Source organism: Callithrix jacchus, chromosome 15, assembly GCF_049354715.1.
Source record: "Callithrix jacchus isolate 240 chromosome 15, calJac240_pri, whole genome shotgun sequence".
Classification (NCBI taxonomy): domain Eukaryota; kingdom Metazoa; phylum Chordata; class Mammalia; order Primates; family Cebidae; genus Callithrix; species Callithrix jacchus.
The window spans coordinates 32,437,008-32,455,071 of NC_133516.1; the positions used below are offsets into that span (position 1 = coordinate 32,437,008).

At 49.4% G+C, this 18,064-nt stretch overlaps 1 protein-coding gene across 3 annotated transcripts in view; it reads right to left on the reverse strand.

The window, feature by feature from the left end:
• Positions 1 to 18,064, reverse strand: part of TRAIP (TRAF interacting protein) — a 41,423-nt gene that overhangs the window by 9,099 nt on the left and 14,260 nt on the right. Inside the window, exons 4-15 of one of the 3 annotated variants that reach the window (XR_013527305.1) lie at positions 17,760 to 17,799; positions 17,036 to 17,163; positions 15,695 to 15,789; positions 15,077 to 15,190; positions 14,258 to 14,345; positions 13,554 to 13,643; positions 13,045 to 13,133; positions 5,533 to 5,685; positions 3,668 to 3,737; positions 3,265 to 3,414; positions 3,106 to 3,156; positions 2,769 to 2,896 (exon numbers count right to left, since the gene is read on the reverse strand). Coding sequence is in view for 2 of the 3 variants with exons in the window: in XM_002758360.5 (XP_002758406.1) it covers positions 2,774 to 2,896; positions 3,106 to 3,156; positions 3,265 to 3,414; positions 3,668 to 3,737; positions 5,533 to 5,685; positions 13,045 to 13,133; positions 13,554 to 13,643; positions 14,258 to 14,345; positions 15,077 to 15,190; positions 15,695 to 15,789; positions 17,036 to 17,163; positions 17,760 to 17,799 (1,191 nt within the window). In the remaining variant the exon portion in view is untranslated. Of the gene's footprint in view, positions 1 to 2,273; positions 2,897 to 3,105; positions 3,157 to 3,264; positions 3,415 to 3,667; positions 3,738 to 5,532; positions 5,686 to 13,044; positions 13,134 to 13,553; positions 13,644 to 14,257; positions 14,346 to 15,076; positions 15,191 to 15,694; positions 15,790 to 17,035; positions 17,164 to 17,759; positions 17,800 to 18,064 lie in introns of those variants that run through there. The other 2 variants (XM_002758360.5, XM_078350949.1) reach the window with 2 other exon arrangements.

Here is an 18,064-nt window from a genome sequence, read left to right on the forward strand (position 1 = left end):
TACTTTTATCCAGTAACCAACCCCTGGAGCTTCCGATTCCACCATTATGCATGCCTTCCCTCCACACTTTTGGTTACTGTAGCTTTGTAGTTAAGTTTTTAAAATGGGAAGAACTTTATATTTTCTTTAAAACATTAAAAAAAAAAAGTTTTGGCTATTCAGAGCCTCTTGCCATTCCATATAAATTTGAGAATTAGTTTTCAAATTTCTGCAAAAAAAAAAAAGGCCATTGGAATTTTGATAGAAATTGTATTGAATTTGTAGAATGCTTTGGGGGGTATTGCCAACTTAATATTGTCTTCCAATCCATGAACACAAGATGTCCATGTATTCAGGTCCTAAGTTTGTTTTTGGTAACCATCATACCTACCTATTTCCAAAACTTTTCCATCACCCCAGACAGAAGCTCTGTGACCATCAAGCAGTAGTAACTTCCCATTTGCCCCCTCTCTCTATCCCATGCTAACTTCTATTCTGTCTCTGTGAACTTGCCTGTTCTAGACACCTCATGTAAGTGGAATCATACAATAGTTGTCTTTTTGTGTCTAGGCTTATTTCACCTAGCTGCCCTAAGTTCTTAACCTATACGCAACACAGATCCCCACTTTATTTTCATTTTTTGTAGTCTCTCTCTGTCGCCTAGGCTGGAGTGCAGTGGCATGATCTCGGTTCACTGCAACCTTCGCCTCTCAGGGTCAGGTGATCCTCCCACCTCAGCCTCCCAAGTAGCTGGGACTACAGGTACACACCACCATGCCTGGTTAATTTTTGAAGAGATGGAGTTTCACCATCTTGGCCAGGCTGGTCTCGAACTTCTGGGCTCAAGCAATCTACCTGCCTTGGTCTCCCAAAGGGCTGGGATTATGGATGTGAGCCACCACACCTGGCCCAGATCCCCACTTTACAGATAAAGAAGCTGAGCACAGGGGCCAGGCACGGTGGCTCACACCTGTAATCTCAGCACTTTGGGAAGCCAAGGTGAGTGGATCACCTGAGGTCGGGAGTTTAAGACCAGCTTGGCCAACGTGGCGAAAACCCACCTCTACTAAAAATACAAAAATTAGCCAGGCATAGTGGCATGTGCCTGTAGTCCCAGCTACTTGGAAGGATGAGGCAAGATAATCACTTGAACCTGGGAGGTGGAGGTAAGCCAAGATGGTGCCACTGCATTCCAGCCTGGGTAACAGACTGAGATTCCGTCTCAAAAAAAAAAAAAAGAAAAGAAAAAGCTGAGCACAGACAGGCAGGTAATTTATGTAATATTACTCAGCTGGTAAGGATGGTGCCAGCAGCCAACCCCTATACTCTTAACCTAATGCTTCACTTCCCCTCACTAAACCTCCTTGGCTCAAGTTAGCTGCAGAGGGGCCAAAACTCATAACCAAGAATGACATCTCCTTGCCACAAGGTCCCATACTCCTCTAGATATGCTGGAGAGCAGCTGGGCAACCTCCACTGCAGCACTCATTCACTCCCTGTGCCAGGCCCATGGTCCTGGGAAAACAGGTGAACTCCCACCCAATAGTGGGAGAGGGAAATTTAAAGGGCTTTACCCAGGCTGGGGGTCAAAAAGGGAAGCACTTTAGAAGTAAGTGCCCTTGCTCAGGCATGGTGGCTCACACTGATAATCCCAGCACTTTGGGAGGCCAAGGAAGGAGGATCATTTGAGCTCAGGAGTTCTAGACCAGTGTGGGTAACATAGTAGGACCTTGTCTCTCCAAAAAAAAAAAAAAAAAAAAATTAGCAGTCCCAGCTACTCAGGAGGCTGAGGTGGGAGGATCAACTGAGCTTGGGAGGTTCAGGCTGCAGTGAACCATGATTGTGCCATTGTACTCCAGTCTGAGAGACAGAGGGAAACCCTGTGAAAGAAAAAAGAGAAAGAAAGAAAGAAAGAAAAGAAAAGTGCCTTTGCAGCCAAGAGTCAAAAGCTAGCAATTTGGCTGGTAGCGTTTAAAGGTGAGGAGAAAGGGAAGAGAGGTAGGGAGGAGAGTGGTTGCTGGTTATTTTCCGTGAGTACCCTGTATATATAGATTTCTGTTTACTCATTCACTTTCCTACGGCCTTTGGGCTGTGCCCAGGTTAAAGACTATGAGAAAAGCTGCAGTAATCTCATTCTTGCTAGAGTACCCCGTGCCCCATGTTAAGACACATGCCTAGGGATGGAACTGCTGGGTCTGAGGCTAGGTGATATTCCTGCTTTAGAAAGTCATGCCAAATAGTTTTCTAAAGTGTTGGTGCAAATTTACACTCTCAGAACCAGGGAGAAGAGATTCTTTCTTTGAATTTTATTTTATTTTCCATCCTCTCCATACATCCCATTCCATCCTCCATTCCCTACCCTGCTTACCCAGGCTATGCCTGCAGCAAGTCAGAGGCAGGCAGAAGCTCAGGCTGAGGCTGCCTGACATGCCTCAAGCACTCTGGTCCACAGAGACAGTCAACAAGTGACCATGGTCTCCAGGCCCAGAAAGAGTATAACCACATCTAATCATGGCTGTTAACAGGAGTCTGGCACCAGGAGCAGGTGCTGCTGACAGGATCAGTGAGCTGGTCATGTCAGCTCACAAGGGTAGGCCCAATGTTGTGGGAGTGGGGCAGGGTGAGGCCAGGAAGAGCAGTCTCTCAGTGTCATACTCACCCTCACCTTCTTGTCTGCCCTTACTCCTCAAGTTGGTCCCCAAAGTGGGGCTCTGCTCATAAAACCCCCTGCCTAGACAGTCCTTGGCCTACAAGTTGAAGGCATGTGTCTGGCCAGTGGTCAGACTCACTGTTCTCACGACCACAGGAAGGTGTCCAGCTTGGCCTGGGAAAGAGAAGGCACTGTCTTCACCCTCACTCTCTGCTTAGCCTTTGTCTTGGGCTTAACAGGCAATGGGCGGATCATGGCTGTGTCAGTCTGGAGGAGCTGTCAAGGAAGAGGCTTGGAGAAAGGGCTGCAATGCAGGTCAAGAAAGGCTCAGAGCTGGGGGTGGGCAGCTCTGCTACACAGAATGAGGCCCAGCGCTACACACCTGAGGCTGCTGGCACTGGTAGGCTAGGAGTACAGGTGAGGTATAGTATGGGCTCCACAGCTTAGCTCAGCTCACCACCACAGAAAAAGGATACAGGCTGGATGAATTTTGTCCGGCCACCGAGCCCATCAAAGCCTGTCCTTACCTAGGGAAGAAGGAAGAGATGAGTAGGCCAGGGTAATGGGTAAGGTGGCTGGCCACCCATTTCTACCCAAGATGGCTGGCTCCTGCCACTGTGGAAAGCCATACTCACCACATCTTTGCTGCAACAGGACTCTGTCCTGGGCCTCCTGAGCTGTTTCTGGCCCAGGATAGCATTCCGGACAAAAAGAGGGAAGGCACCAACCAGTTCCTCATCTGGCTCTCCTCCACAGCTCTGGCCACCCAGTGAAAGCTGGGACTCCTACAGGAAGACCCCAGGGACAGATTTGATGAGCTGGATGTCAGCAAAGGAGGGAGGGCAGTGGTGATGGAACAAGATCAGGATCTCCTATACTTAACTAGGAGGCAGGAGGGATAATGAACAGAGTCCCAAGGGTGGCTCTGAAGTGCCTCAGTCCTGGACCAGGAGTGACAGGGCTCTGACAAGACCGTGCCCCCCCCAGAAGTTCAGTCTTGGCAAGGGTTAGACTGTGCTTCTTCTAGAAAGCTCTTACCTTCTTGGGGCCTTTGCATATCTTCTTGGGGCCTTTGCATATCTTCTTGGGCATATCCTGAATGGGGGAGCTATAAGAATGAGAGGGAAGGCAAAGGGTAGGTAAGCAAGACATGGGGGCAGGTGAACCAGGCTCAGCACATGCCCCTTGGAGAGTCACAGCATGGCACTGCTGCTGCCATGCTTGCATTCTGGGCCAAGGCACCTCAGTGATCCCACCCCAAGTGCAGGTCTGTGAACAGCTGGACGGCCACAGTCAGTAGGGTGGCAGAGACAGGGATGACTGGATCATGTCCCAATCCTGTAGCTTCCACTCAAGGCCAAATTCTAATGCTCCTCAAGTCCTTGGGCATCTCACCATGTCCCAGGCTCTATATGGGGCTGGAGAGCCCAACCAACTCACCGACCACGAGAGGAAAGTCAGTCATGCCCTAATATAAGCAAATGGCATCTAATGAGCTCAGGCCAAGTCCTGTCTTCCCAGAGAGGGGACACTACCCCCACGAGACCCTCAGTAAGTCAGCCTTTCAGTAAAGTAGCCCACAAAACCCTCTCAGAACACAGGGCCAGGCCATCTTCCTAGAGAGTCTGTGTAGGAAGGGCCTGGGGCAGAATAGAGCATGGCCCTAGGCCCTGGCCTCCCAAGCTGAAAACTATTTCCACCCAATTCCTGGGGAACCTAATAGCTGGATATCCTTTCCTGGCATTTTCCCTGGTGAGTGAGAAGATGGTGATCTAAGGCTGGCCCCTTGGCTTCTTAAGCCATAAGGACAGGAGTGGGATCAGGGCCTGGTGACTGACTCCTCTGCTCCTGCCCTAACAGCCTGTGGTAAGGCTACATGACAACCATGGCTCGGGGAAGAGGATAAGCTGAGTTAGGGGCATTCTGGGCTCCTTCACTACCTCCACAGGCCCCGAAGGTGGTGGAAATGTCTCTGAAAGGCCTGGAAGCCTCAAGACCCCAGGTGTCCACCTTCAACCTTTACAGCAGAAGAGGCAGCAATGGGAGGAAGCCAGAGTATACTGCAGATACTTACAGGATCCCTGACTGCAGCCCACGGGTTCTAGGTTTGTTTCTCATTGCTATCAGGCCTGGCCCTCTAGAGCAGGGGTGACCATACCTCTGAGGTTTGGGAGGTTGGACAGCTCAGCTGGCTTGCCCTCCTGCTCCCTTCTACCTCCACTGTCTAGCATTTCAATTTCTTTATCTTTCTTTTCTCTCTGTCCAGTCTTTGAATAAGAGGAAACCTGCCCAACCTCACCTGAACAGCACCTATACAAATGAGTGCAGTCCTTGTCTCCACAGTGAACCACACTTGGCAAACCTGGCCAAGGAGACAGCTTCCCTTTTTCTGGTCCCATTGTACCCCAGAGCAGGTTCCACCTGCCCCACTGGCATCCCAGACAGCTTCTCATGTCTGCCCCTGTGAGTAACCCCCTCAGGTGATAAGGCCCTGGGCTCTGTGGTTTGTGATGATCCCAGCCTCAGAGGCAAACATAGGAGAGGAAGTTGAGAGTCCCTGGCTCAGGACTCTGGTGGGCAGGCCTTCAGGGTATTAAGAGCACCCTCTCCAACTCCACTAGCCCAGACCCGCCCCTTCTGGCATCCCTGCATTCTCTCTAACTTGCAGTCCAACACCTTTGTCTTGAAGGGTGATGGTGAGGAATAATGAGACAAGAGAAGGGCTTTGCACAGATTGAGTGCTCAGGAGAGGGAATAAGAGGTAGCTGAAACCAATGCCATGGCCAAGCCTAGGCAGCCCTCACTGCCCCGTCAGCCACTTAGAGCTAACAGCACAGGGCCTGCAGAGCTGTCTTAGCCATCCCCCTACCAGGCCATGGACAGTGCCAGGAACTACCACTCACTGTGACTTCTCCAGGCAAAGCTTTTTGGAGTAACCATGCTGTGAGCTGGAGGGCCGGGCTGGAGGAGTATCTACATCAAAGGTAGCATTGAGATCAATATCATCACTGAAGGATGGCCGGCGGAGCTTCAGGTTCACCTCCACAGGGGCTGGGCTGAAGGCAGAGATGACCTGGTTATTTGGGGCCACAGTGGTAACCCAGAAGGACGACAGCTCCTCAAGCGTCAGAGATGACTCAGCTCCAGGGACCTGGAGCCCACTCCTGACTCAAGGCCACCCCTCAACAAAGCGCTGCTCTCTAGAGAATAAGCCACTTGGCTCAGTCCTTTGCACAGTCATGGGACCAGTGAAAGTCTGGAAAACAAAGAAAGAAGCAGGCAAAAACCCAGAGAAAACCTGATGTATAAACAAACGCCTACTGCCCTTTGACCACATGGCCTCATGTCTCAGAATGCAATGCAAGGAGCCAGTCAGAGATGTCACCACAGATCAATGTGGAGGGAAGGTCTCCCTCCCTCTCCCTGTGATGTTGCTATTTATCCCAGAAAATGGTATAATAGAAACCATCAAAATGATTCCCCATAGGGGGGCTGGCACTGTCCTAGCCTAAACATGACGCAGGCAAAAAGTGTGTTTCTAGAGAGTAAATTTAATAACATGGGGAGATGTCTGCAGGCTACATTGATTTTTTATTTTATTTTTTACTTTGTTTGAGATGGAGTCTCGCTCTGTCGCCCAGACTGGAGTCCAGTGGCATGATCTCTGCTCACTGCAACCTCCACTTCCCAGGTTCAAGAGATTATCCTGCTCCCAAATAGCTGGGACTACAGGCATATGCCACTATGCCTAGCTAATTTTTGTATTTTTAATAGAGACAGGGTTTCACCAGGATAGCTGGGCTAGTCTCAAACTTCTGACCTCAAGTGATCTGCCCACCTCAGCCTCCCAAAGTGCTGGGATTACAGGTATGAGCCACCACACCCGGCCTCCTTTGCCAGATTTAAAAAGCATACAACAGCAATCCATGCTTGCACCACTGCACTGATTTGAAAAAATTTAAATTAAATTAAATTTTAAAAGCACACAAAACTCCAAGCATAGTGCAATTACATGATTTGGCACCCCCCCCACCACTCCCAGCCCTACCCCCACATGCAGAAAAAGGAGTAAAAGGAAATATATTCCACATGTCAACTGTAACTACCTCTATGATAACTTCCTATTTTCCAAATTCTCAATGACTGGGTTTTTATTTTATTTTTTATTTTTATTTATTTATTTATTTGTTTTTGAGGCAGAGTTTCGCTCTTGTTACCCAGGCTGGAGTGCAATGGCGCGATCTCGGCTCACCGCAACCTCCGCCTCCTGGGTTCAGGCAATTCTCCTGCCTCAGCCTCTTGAGTAGCTGGGATTACAGGCTTGAGCCACCGTGCCCGGCCCGAGTGTGTTTTTATTTTTATAACGGGTGGGTGGGTGGCAGGGAGTAAAGTTTTATTCTATTAAAAATTACAACCAACAGGATTCTTCCAGCCCACCCAGACCTGGCAGGGCTCCCCAGCTCCTGTCATACAAGGAGAGCCCTGGGGAGTGGCAGGGGTAGCTCCAAAGATACCTTCTTTCTTTCCTTTCCTCAGGAACTTTTCAGGGGTGCACCACTGAAACACCCACTGGGGTATACAGATCAGAGGGAGGGAGCCTATCTGCATTGATCTGGGTGGCTAAGCAATCCAGGAATCCTGGACCCTAGAAGCTCTACTTCCATCCCTGCCTGCAAGTGAAAATGAAGGCTGCACAAACCCACCTCAAACCAACTCCAGGCTGGCTGCTTTGCTTCCTCCTCTGGGAACCACAGCAGCCAGGACCACTCAATGGCAACTTTTTTGCAGTATCCATATTCTGCCACGATTTACCAAACCCAGCAAGTTGAGGCTCAGGTTAGGAAAGGTAAACTCAAGAGGTAGGCAGGCAGGCTGTCACTGGGTGCTGTGAATATTATCCTCCAGGCAGCTCAAGGCAGGACTTTCTACTCCCAGCCAGCCCCTAGGCCTTGCCTCGTGGTGCCCAAGCCCAAGACAAGCTGGGTTTATTCACTTGCACCTCCTTGTCATCCACAACACTAAACTTAAGACTCAGGAGGTTCTCAGAGTGCCTCCCTCAACCCCCATATCCATGTCTGGTTCATATGGACACATTTCTTCTTCTCTTAGACTGCCTCTATATTTTTCTTCCTTTATGAGCTTGAAGACTGTTTCCTTTCTCCCAGGGGTCCACTTTCTTTCCTTCCCACCTTCTGTTTGTCCTACAAGGAGGAAGAACCTAGGGCTTAGTAGTCCTTCCCCCAGCCTTGGTTGAGGCTGGCTTCAGGCCCTCCTGAGTGACACTATCACCCTTGGGACATCCACGCATGGTCAACTTACAGGGCTTTATCCCAGAGGCCTCAGGGGGTCAGGCAAGACACTCAAAGCTCCCCTTCCCAGAACAGAGCTAAGGCCTTGAACAGCCCATTGCCTGTGTGGCATGGGATCAGTCAACATCTCCATGAACTTATGGCTCCTGGCGGCCTTACCCTATCCTAAAGAAAGGTCTCCCTGGCTTTTTCTAGCCTGGAGTTCAGGGGCCCTTGGGGCCCATGACAGATCTTCCTAACACTGACTCTGTTGGGGGTGGTGGCTACCTGCTGATGCCTCCCTAAAATGACAGATATGAAGGGTAATCCTACTGCAACAAGTGGAACAGGTAACCACCATTAGCCCCCAGAGATTTCCAAAAAATTCTGGGAGTGAAAGCAAGGCCAGGGGACAAGAGACTGACACAGCACCCAGAACCCACAAGGAGGGGTTCATGAAGGCAAGGGAGGACCTTGCAAAAGCATTAAACAGGCCCAAAAACTGGAACACTGATGAAATTGTGAGCTTGGCTCCACCCCATCTAATCTGCATTGGTACAATACTAGCTAGTCAAGATGCTGCTCTGGACCAATAAATAGAAGAGCTTTTCTCAACGACACTAAGCAACGACACTAGGTACAGCGACCTAGGGCAGCCAATATTATTGGACCCAACAGTAAAGCCTTCTGCATCCTGGGTTCAGATAAGACTCAACATGATGCCAGCTGTGTGCACATTCCCCCCAAACCCTACCCACATAGGTTGGCCTCCAAAGTAGCCAAGGGCCACCAGGTATGGGAGGGGAGCCTAAGGAAGTCCATAGTGCACAAATACTGACTGAGACAAACAGAAATATGAGACCATAAAACAAGAACAGAATGCAAAACAGGAGTACTCAAAGAGCAAGAATGAATGCTTGCAAATTTAAAACATGAATACTGCTAGGCATAGTAGCTCACACCTGTAATCCCAGCAGTTTGGGAGGCTGAGGTGGGAGGATAGCTTGAGGCCAGGAGTCCGATACTGTCCTGGGCAACATATTGAGACTGTCGCTACAAAAAATAAAATAAAATAAGTTAACTGGGCATTGTGGCACATGCCTATAATCCCAGCTACTTGGGAGGCTGAGGTGGGAGGATCCCTTGAACCCAGGTGTGGGAGGTTGCAGTGAGCTGAGATCACACCACTGCACTCCAGCCCTGGCAACAGAGCAAGACCCTATCTCAAAAAATAATAATAAAATAAAATGATTACCGATTCAGCCTTAAAAAGGAAGAAAATTGTAATACATGCCACATGGATAAACTGTGAAGACATTATGTTAACTGAAATAAGCCAGTAACAAAAGGACAAATATTGTATGAGTCCACTTATATGAGGCTCCTAAAGTAGTCAAATTGATAAGAGACAGAAAGGATGGTGAGTGAAGGAGCTGAGGTGAAAGGGGAATGGGGAGTTATTGTTAAATGGGTATAGAATTTCACTTTGGGGAGATGAAAACATTCTGGAGCGGGATGGTGGTGATGATTGCACAGCAAGTAAATGGACTTGATGCCACAGAAATGTACTTAAAATGGTTACAATGGTGAATTTTATTTATATTTTACCACAATAAAAAATACTGCTGTAGTAAAAAGTTATAAAAATTATGAAGTTTCTTAAGGAACTTCATAATTTTTCTTGTTTTTGTTTTTGAGACAGAGTTTCACTCTGTCATCCTGGCTGAAGCACAGTGGCACAATCCCAGCTCACTGCAACCGCCACCTCCTGGGTTCAAGCTATTTTCTTACCTCAGTCTCCCAAGTAGCTGGGACTACAGGTATGCACCACCACACCTGGCTAATTTTTGCATTTCCAGCCACCATATCCAGCCAGAGATTTCTTAATTTTCCTAATTTTAAATTAAGAAATGGTGGCAGCTGGATGTGGTGGTTCACACCTGTAATCCCAGCACTTTGGGAGGCCCAGGTGGGAGGATCACTTGAGGTCAGGAGTTTGAGACCAGCCTGGTCAACATGGTGAAACCCTGTCTCTACTAAAAATTAGCTGGGCATAGTGATGCATGCTTGTAATCCCAGCTACTCAGGAGGTTGAGGCAGAAGAATTGCTTGAACCCAGAAGCCAGAGGTTGCAGTGAGCTGAGATTGCACCACTTCATTCCAGCCTGGGCGACAGAGTGAGACACTGTTTCAAAAAGGAAAAGAAAAAAAATGGTGGCTCACGCCTGTAATCCCAACACTTTAAGAAACCCAGGCAGGTGGATTGTTTGAGATCAGGAGTTCAAGACCAGCCTAGGCAATATAGTTAGACCCTATCTCTACAAAAAAATATAAAAAATTAGTTGGGTGGTGCATGCCTGTAGTCAATCCCAGCTACTCAGGGGACTGAGGCAGGATCACTTGAGCCCAGGAGGTGGAGCTGCTATAAGAAAAGTGAAAATTTACTGAAGTTTACCAGCCTCTTTATCAAGCTTTCCTCTGGATGCTAAATATGTTCTACTAAACCAGATTTCCAAAGTGGTTGCTTCAGATCATTTCAACCAGCTTAGTTGTTGCCATTGAGAGATGGATTCCTGAGCTTTCTACTCTTCTATCTTCCTTAACATGACTTTTTTTTTTTTTTGAAACAGGGTCTCACTCTGTCACCCAGGCTGGAGCGCAGTGGCATGATCATAGCTCACTGCAGCCTTGACCTCCCAGGTTCAAGTGATCCTCCCACCTCAGCTTCCTGAGTATCTGGCCCATGAAAACTTAAGACTTCTTCCAGCCCTCGGCAGTAACATGTTAGCAGTCACAGGAGAAAGGTAGCAGCAGAGTCTTTGAGGTCACTTGTAGTTGTGAAGGTCTTGCCATCAGAACACAGAGAAGACAGGGCAAAGCTGTCACTGAGGATTCAACAACCATTTCTGAGAGCTTAAGGCTCTGACTTAAGAACAGGCTGTGCCTAGGCTGGGCATGGTGGCTCACACCTGTAATCCCAGCACTTTGGTTCCAGCTACCCAGGAGGCTGAAGCAGAGGATCAGATCACCTGAGCCCAGGAGGTCGAGGCTGCAGTAAGCTGTAATCACATCACTGTACTCCAGCCTGGGCAACAGAGTGAGAACCTATCTCAAAAAAAAAAAGAAAAAGAAAAAGAAAAAATAGACTGTGCTAGTACTGCCTAATGCCTAGTTAAAAGAAGGGCTTTTGCTAAAAACAAACAGACCTGCCACTGTAATTTTTTTTTCTTGAGATGGAGTCTTGCTCTGTTGCCCAGGCTGGAGTGCAATGGTGCAGTCTTGGCTCATTGCAACCTCTACCTCCCAGGTTCAAGAAATTCTCCTGCCTCAGCCTCCCAAAGTGTTGGGAGATTACAACTACAATCTCCTGTGTAGCTAGGATTACAGGTGCCCACCACCACACCCACTAATTTTTGTATTTTTAGTAGAGAAGGGGTTTCACCATATTGGACAGGCTGGTCTTGAACTCCTGACCTCATATGATCCACTCACCTCAGCCTCCCAAAGTGTTGGGATTACAGGTGTGAGCCACCACACCTGGCCATTTTTGTTTTTTTTTTTTTAAGAGAGATAGAGTCTCACTCAGTCTGCCAGGGTGGAGTGCAGTGGCATACATAATCATAGCTTGACTCCTGGGCTCAAGTGATTCTCCTACCTTGGCCTCCTGAGTAGCTAGAACTACAAGTGTGTGCCACCATGCTTGCCTAGTTTTAAGATTTTTGTAGATATAGGGTCTCACTATGTTGCCCAGGCTGGTCTTGAACTCCTGGACTCGAGCAATCCTCCCACCTTGGCCTCCCAAAGGGCTGGGATTACAGGTATTAGTCAATGTATGCAGCCAACCACTCCAATATTTGTGCCCAGAAAACTACTGGAGACAAACATGAATTAAGTCATCCTCATGCAGCTTGATGAGAAGCCCAGCTCAGCTTTGTACAGAAGAAGGCTTTGCGAGTTTAGTGTCCTGCTGGCTTGAAAGCCAAGGGAGACCAGAGTTGTCCTTCCTATACCAAGGTGGGCTGCAGGCCCTGACATGAAGCTTACTCAGAATGATGTGAGCCTGTCCCTAACTGCACGCTAGGAGCTACAGACCAGATTCTATAATGTAGTTTGTACATGGCAGGCTGTGGGCTTAGCCATCTAAACTCCAAGCTCATCTATCCCACTGGAACATAAGCTCCAAGAGAACAGAGAAGGCTTGCCATCAAGGACCTTCTGTAGGAGCCCAGGCCTTCCAGCACCCTGAAGAGGTAAAGAAAGTAAACAAAAGCAACCAGGCACGGTGGCTCACTCCTGTAATCCCAGCACTTTGGGAGGCCAAGGTGGGTGGATCACCCGAGGTTGGGAGTTCAAGACCAGCATGGCCAACATGGTAAAACCCCGTCTCTACCAAAAAACACAAAAATTAGTCGGGCCTGGTGACACATGCCTGTAATCCTAGCTACTGGGGAGGCTGATTCAGGAGAATTGCTTCAACCTGGGAGGCAGGGGTTAAAGTGAGCTGAGATCATGCTGTATTTCAGCCTGGGTGACAGAGACTCCATCTCAAAAAAAAAAAAAAACAAAGATTAAAGACTGGGGCCACTGACAGTTGTGTGCTTTCTGTCTGTGTCCTTGCTGGGGACTTTTGACAAGCAGGAGGTAGCCTTGAGGATGCTCTCAGCTTGTCTGTTTCTTTGAAACACTCAGGAGCAGAAATGGATGCCCATTCTTCAAGGTACACCAATCCGTCTGTGTCTTGGCTCCCTCTGGTGGCAGTTTAAAGCACGCACTCCTGGAACTAGGGGAATTATTTTACAGTGGTTTCATGCTTGTTTCAAAATCTGGGGCGGATGGATACACGTGGGGAGCACTCCATAAGCAGGATGCCCCAAGACAGTCAGTGCTCCTGCCCTATTCTCAGCCCACTTCTAGGTCCTCTGGCCTTCTTTGGCCTCTCCTTGTCAGAGCCTAGTGTTTGCTTCGAAGCTGCTTGCCAGCTAAATCTTGGCTGGTTCCCAGGGCAGGCTGTCTGCAGACATCAGGTCCACAAAGGCCACCCACCCCACCAAAGCCAGGAGGAATAAAGACTGTTACCAGAAAGCTCTCCCACCTTGTGACCCATGCACCACCCAAGGCTCAACAAACCTCTCTAAAACCAGGCGGTCAACAGTCTCACTGGTCACTGGTGGCAGGTTCAAGGTTTCCTGCAACATCGTTAGCTTCTTTTTCAGGCTCTTAGGGAAGGAAAGAGAAGTGTGAGAGAAAGGCTGAGACATCAAGTCCAGAGATAATGCCTAGGACATGAGCAGCATGCATGAAAGGCAGGGCCACTGGGAACAGAGCAAAGCCTGATACCCCATCATTAGGCTTAGGAGGCCAAGCCCCAGGTAGAGACCCTCCTCTGATGACGAGGGACCTGTAAGTGCAGAACAGACTATGAGGGAAGATCCATGGTGCTATCTGCCCTCTGTTGAGGAGGCCCAGGCTCCGTCTGGACCAGGGCCAAGAGGCATACTCTGACTCAGGAATGGATGCAGGGGGCCTAGAACCACCACTGACTGGTACACAGGTTCTTGGGCAGAGATAGCCCAGCCCTGCTCTGGGAGGGCACACAAACCACCCCTCATTCCTGTCAAGCTGGGGATGTCCCTCACCATGATTTCCTTGTCAGCACTCTGTAAGTCCTTCTGGGCCGACTTCAGTTCTAACTTGGCCTGATCCAATTCAGAGTAGACTGTCTGCAACTATAAGAAAGTGTAGGGAGTGAAGGACAAGCCAAGTGGTGGCCTTGTGCCCTGCCCCACTTCTGCTGCTCCCCAGTGAGTGATCAAGGTAGCTAGGGTCCAGAAAAGACTAGGAGTATGCGAAGAGATCCCAGCTCTCTGAGGCTAGGCCTCAGTCTGGCAATGCACATCGGAGCTGCCCAGAAGCAAAGGCTGCTTCCTACATCCTACAGCCTGTGGATGCACCATGCCAGAAGTAAAAGCAGCTGTGCTGACCGAATCAGGTTCCAGGAGCCCTGCTACTCCAGACCTGGAAAAAAAATAGGCCTCTGACGCTGTCACATTTGGGGCCTGAGCTCTCCAGCCAGCTGAGGTACCCAAGAGCCAGGAAAAGCAGAGGGTAACATGAATGTGCACATGTTGGGGGATACCTCTGTGATCTGTCCACCCCTAGTGGACAAGCCACATATTGAAGCCAATGCCCAGTAAGGACCAGTAACAAGTCTCTATAAGTCATCCAGCTGCCCAGGGAGTCAGCTGTGTCATCAGTTCCCATGGCCTTGCTTAGGAGACCAGAGTGAGCATGACAAAAAGAGAGCCGCCTCTCCTTCACCCTCTGTTCACTGTTAAGTTACCTTGCTTCTGGAGGAAAACAAATCCTTCCTCAGCTTGTCAGCCAGCTCCCCTGAGGCCTTCCGTGCCTCTTTTAGATTCTCGTACTCCCTGCAATGTGGCCGTGGAAAGAGATGCCAGAACAGAACACCTGCAGGTCAGACTGAGCCACAGCACTAATCTAACACAAAGCACTACCTCATTCTCATTCCTACTTCGACAAATGAGCCTAATAAGTACCAGGTGGTACTGTGGAGGGTCCTGCAGAGAATGCAAGGAGGTGACTATTTCCTGCCTGTCCTGCAGGTACTGGTGACTTGAGAGGGTATGCAGAAAGCCCCAGTCTCACTAGGGGGCTCCCTAAACTACCAGGTCTTGGCAGGAAGCATCTTGGATCCTCTGCGCCTCTCAGCTAAGTGGCCCTCCACCCTTCCTGCCAACCTCACACCCATCAGAGTGAAGAATATGAGTAGAGTTTGATCCAAGCCAATCAGGATGATAGTGCTAATGGGGAACAGGCTCTAGCTATCACAATGGGGCTTATAGCTCAGAGAGCTATAAGGTACTAGAAACAGCACCTAAAATTCACACTCAGTCCTCCCAACAATCCTATGAGGCAGGTCTATTACTATCTCCATTCAGGAAATTGAGGGTCAAAGATGCCAAGAAACTGGCACCAGGCCACACAGCTGGTGAGAGGTGGAATCAGGGTTCAAACAAAGGCAGCATGGCTCTAGAGTTTTCCCCTTAGCTCCAACTGCTTTACAAGAGATGGGAGCAGTGACATGGCTGGGGCCCATGGCCTATCTCCTGGGCTTGCTGAGAGGGGCCACAGTACATACTTCTTAAGAGACACACAGTACACAGCCAGCTGTTCCACCGCTGACTGTCCCACACCCATGTCTCGGATCATCTCCTCCACCTCAGGGCGCTGGCTCTGGAGTAGAAGCTCGATCCTGAAAAACACACCCAGCCCACGGCATTTGCAATCTGGAGGCTGATGGGTACATACCCAATGCAGCTCTGCTTTCCTTTGCTGCTGTTGCTAAGGTAACAGCCTAGGCTGCTAGGATGCTTTAGCAGGTGGGTGTGCCCAAGGAAAGGCTCCACAGCAGAGATGAGCATAGTTCCAAGGATGCTGCTGAGAAAGAACAGGTGCTGACAGAGGGTCTCAAGGTCAGGGATTTCCTGGAGAGAGGTTCCTAAAGGGAAAGATCCCACCACGTCATCTGGCCACCAGCAACAGACAGGGAGAAATGTGGCAAGAGCCCCCATGGAAAGTGCAAGTTCATATAGGCTAAGATCTGTGCCCACACCCAGCTGACCTGAGCCCTCCATGGCCTATGCAGATTTGAACCTCAGACATGACATAATTGCACTCCCTGCTACAGTCCTAAGAACTGTACCACTTGCAGGTCCTGGGGTCAAAGGCATGGCGCAAGACCCAGCTCCAAACTTACTGTTCCATGGTCTTCATCTTGCTCCTGAGTTGGCGGGCCTCCTCTCGAGCTTGTTTGGTCTCATCCTGTTGCTGCTCCAAGTACTTCATCTGCTTCTGAAGAGCAAATACACCCATATCCGTTGCTTGGAGGCCCTCAGGAGCCATTGCTAAAGTCACTAGGAAACTCTGCTCCAGAACTTTCTACACCTTATGTTTTGAAAATGCTGATAACCATGTGCTCCCAAACCCCAGGAGGTAAAGCTCTTGGGCCCCACTCTTGCTTGTGCTTCTTCTGCTAAAAGGCTCTAAGCCAGCTGCTTCCTCATCTCCCTGCCTGCTTCCCCTGAAAGGTGTCTTACAGTAGGCACAGCCCATTGCCAGCATTTACAGGCTTGCTGTGGGCTGCCAAGGTCCAGTGGTCTGGGCCTCATGGTGTATGTTGTGCAGGTGGCTGAAGTCCAGAGAACAAACCCAGGCCTCACTATCACCCAGACCCATGGATGGTTGGCAGGAATGGAGAACTAAGGCAGGGGAAGCTGGCCAGGCTGCCTTCAGTCTAAGACCACTTTGTCTCTGACCTGAGAATACCATTAGAGACTCCTGCTCTGCAGCCAGGTGCTAGTTTCTCCCTCCCACAAGCCAGACCATGTGATCCAGCCCAGCCCCTAAGCAGGAACACAGACAATGAATATCCTGGGGCCTTGTCTGTTCACAAGGATGGCTCCCTTTCCCTTTCAAATGGCATCCAGCAAGGACTGCTCCTGCCTACAAGGCCAGAATATCAATCATGGGTTCAGATCAATCGCTTCTCATGCCCCTTGGAGAGCAAGAAGCTCACCAACCCAGGCTGATGCAAAATTCATCTGGGTCTAGAGCTGTTCACTCTGCAGGCTTTGATCTGCCCGGTTAGCTCGGCACAGCTGACTTCAAAGGCCCTTGCTCCTCCCTAGGATGCTGTTTGATCTGGCTCAGGAGAGCAGCCCAGCCAAGGACTGGAGTGCTAATGGAAGCTTCTTCAAGCTGGCCTCATCAGTAGAGTATGAACCACTTTTGGAAACATGGAGCAGCCTCACTGAGGTCTTAGTTGAACATCCCCCCTGTGAGGTACTGGGAGGGCCTTGCCTCTCCAAACTACCTAATACAAAATCCACAAGTACAGCCAATATGGCCCTTTTCTTATGGGATGGATGGGTACAATATGGGAGGGCAAGAGGAAGAAGTGATTTGCTTCTATTTTACAACTGCCCAAACCAAGGTATTGACTGTAGCAGAACTAGAAGATAAGTCTAGAATGGGGAGCCCAGTTCTGGGGCAATCTTTCTTCCCACTAATTCTGTACCCATAAAACCTGAGGACCTACTTTCAGTGTGGAGCACAGCATCTCAGCCTTGTCCAAGGCCTGCTGCAGAGATTCCACAGTAGCATTGCGTTCTTCCAGCATGTCCCGCAGAGAGTCGACAATGAGCTGGGTGTCCCGTTTCTCCTTCTCTGGAGCAGGGGTAGAGGGTGGGGGAAAGGGAAAGTCCTGTCCATTCATCAGCATGAGAACTTGGGCCCTTGGGCTTCAGTGCCTCATCCCTTAGGAAGGTGAGAAACAAGGCTCAGGCCAGAAAGCTGGGTGGCACACTTCTTTCTATGGGATGTGCCAAACCAGAGAAGCTAAGCCAGAGCCTTCATTCAGGGAAAAGTCCACTTTCTGCTGCTTGAACTACTTAGGAAAATATTTTACTGCCCACACCTCACCCACCACAGGTCTAGTTAGTTTATCATGCTAGGATTCAAGCAGCCAAACTCAGCAGCTGAGCCCTCTCCCAAAGATATTCTGTCCCATTAGGTAGACCTCTCCCATCTTGGTTCCTAGGCAAGAAGCTGCACTCAGAGACAAGAGGCTCACCTGGTCTAGGTGAACAGCTTCAGTCACCTCCCTTTCCTGCCAGCCACAAGAGCTAGCAGGACTCTTGGACATACAAAGCAGGGAAAGGCCCTGGCTCTGCCAAATTGTTTGAGACCTTCCTCCTAGGGCCCCCTCTCTCCAGCATCCAAGTCAGGGACTTCCCAGCACTCCTTGTCTCTTGCTAACTTACCTTTCTGGGAAAGCTGGGCTCTGATATTATCCAGTTCATTCTGCAAGGCAATACCCACAATAAGCAACAGGAAAGCATCACAGCTGACCTCCAGGTAGCCTCCTATAAGGCTGTTGGGAGCTCTAGGATTTAACAACGAGACCTTCTAGGCATGAATCCTGCTGTACCTCAAGGCCAAGTTAAGCTAACAATGGAGAGATAAGCACTGCTTTAGCTCTATGTGCCCTTTTGAAAAGTAGGTAAAATGGAGGAAAATAATCTCAGGAGCAAGGCCCCAGGACAGGGAAAACGTAGAATAGTGGAAG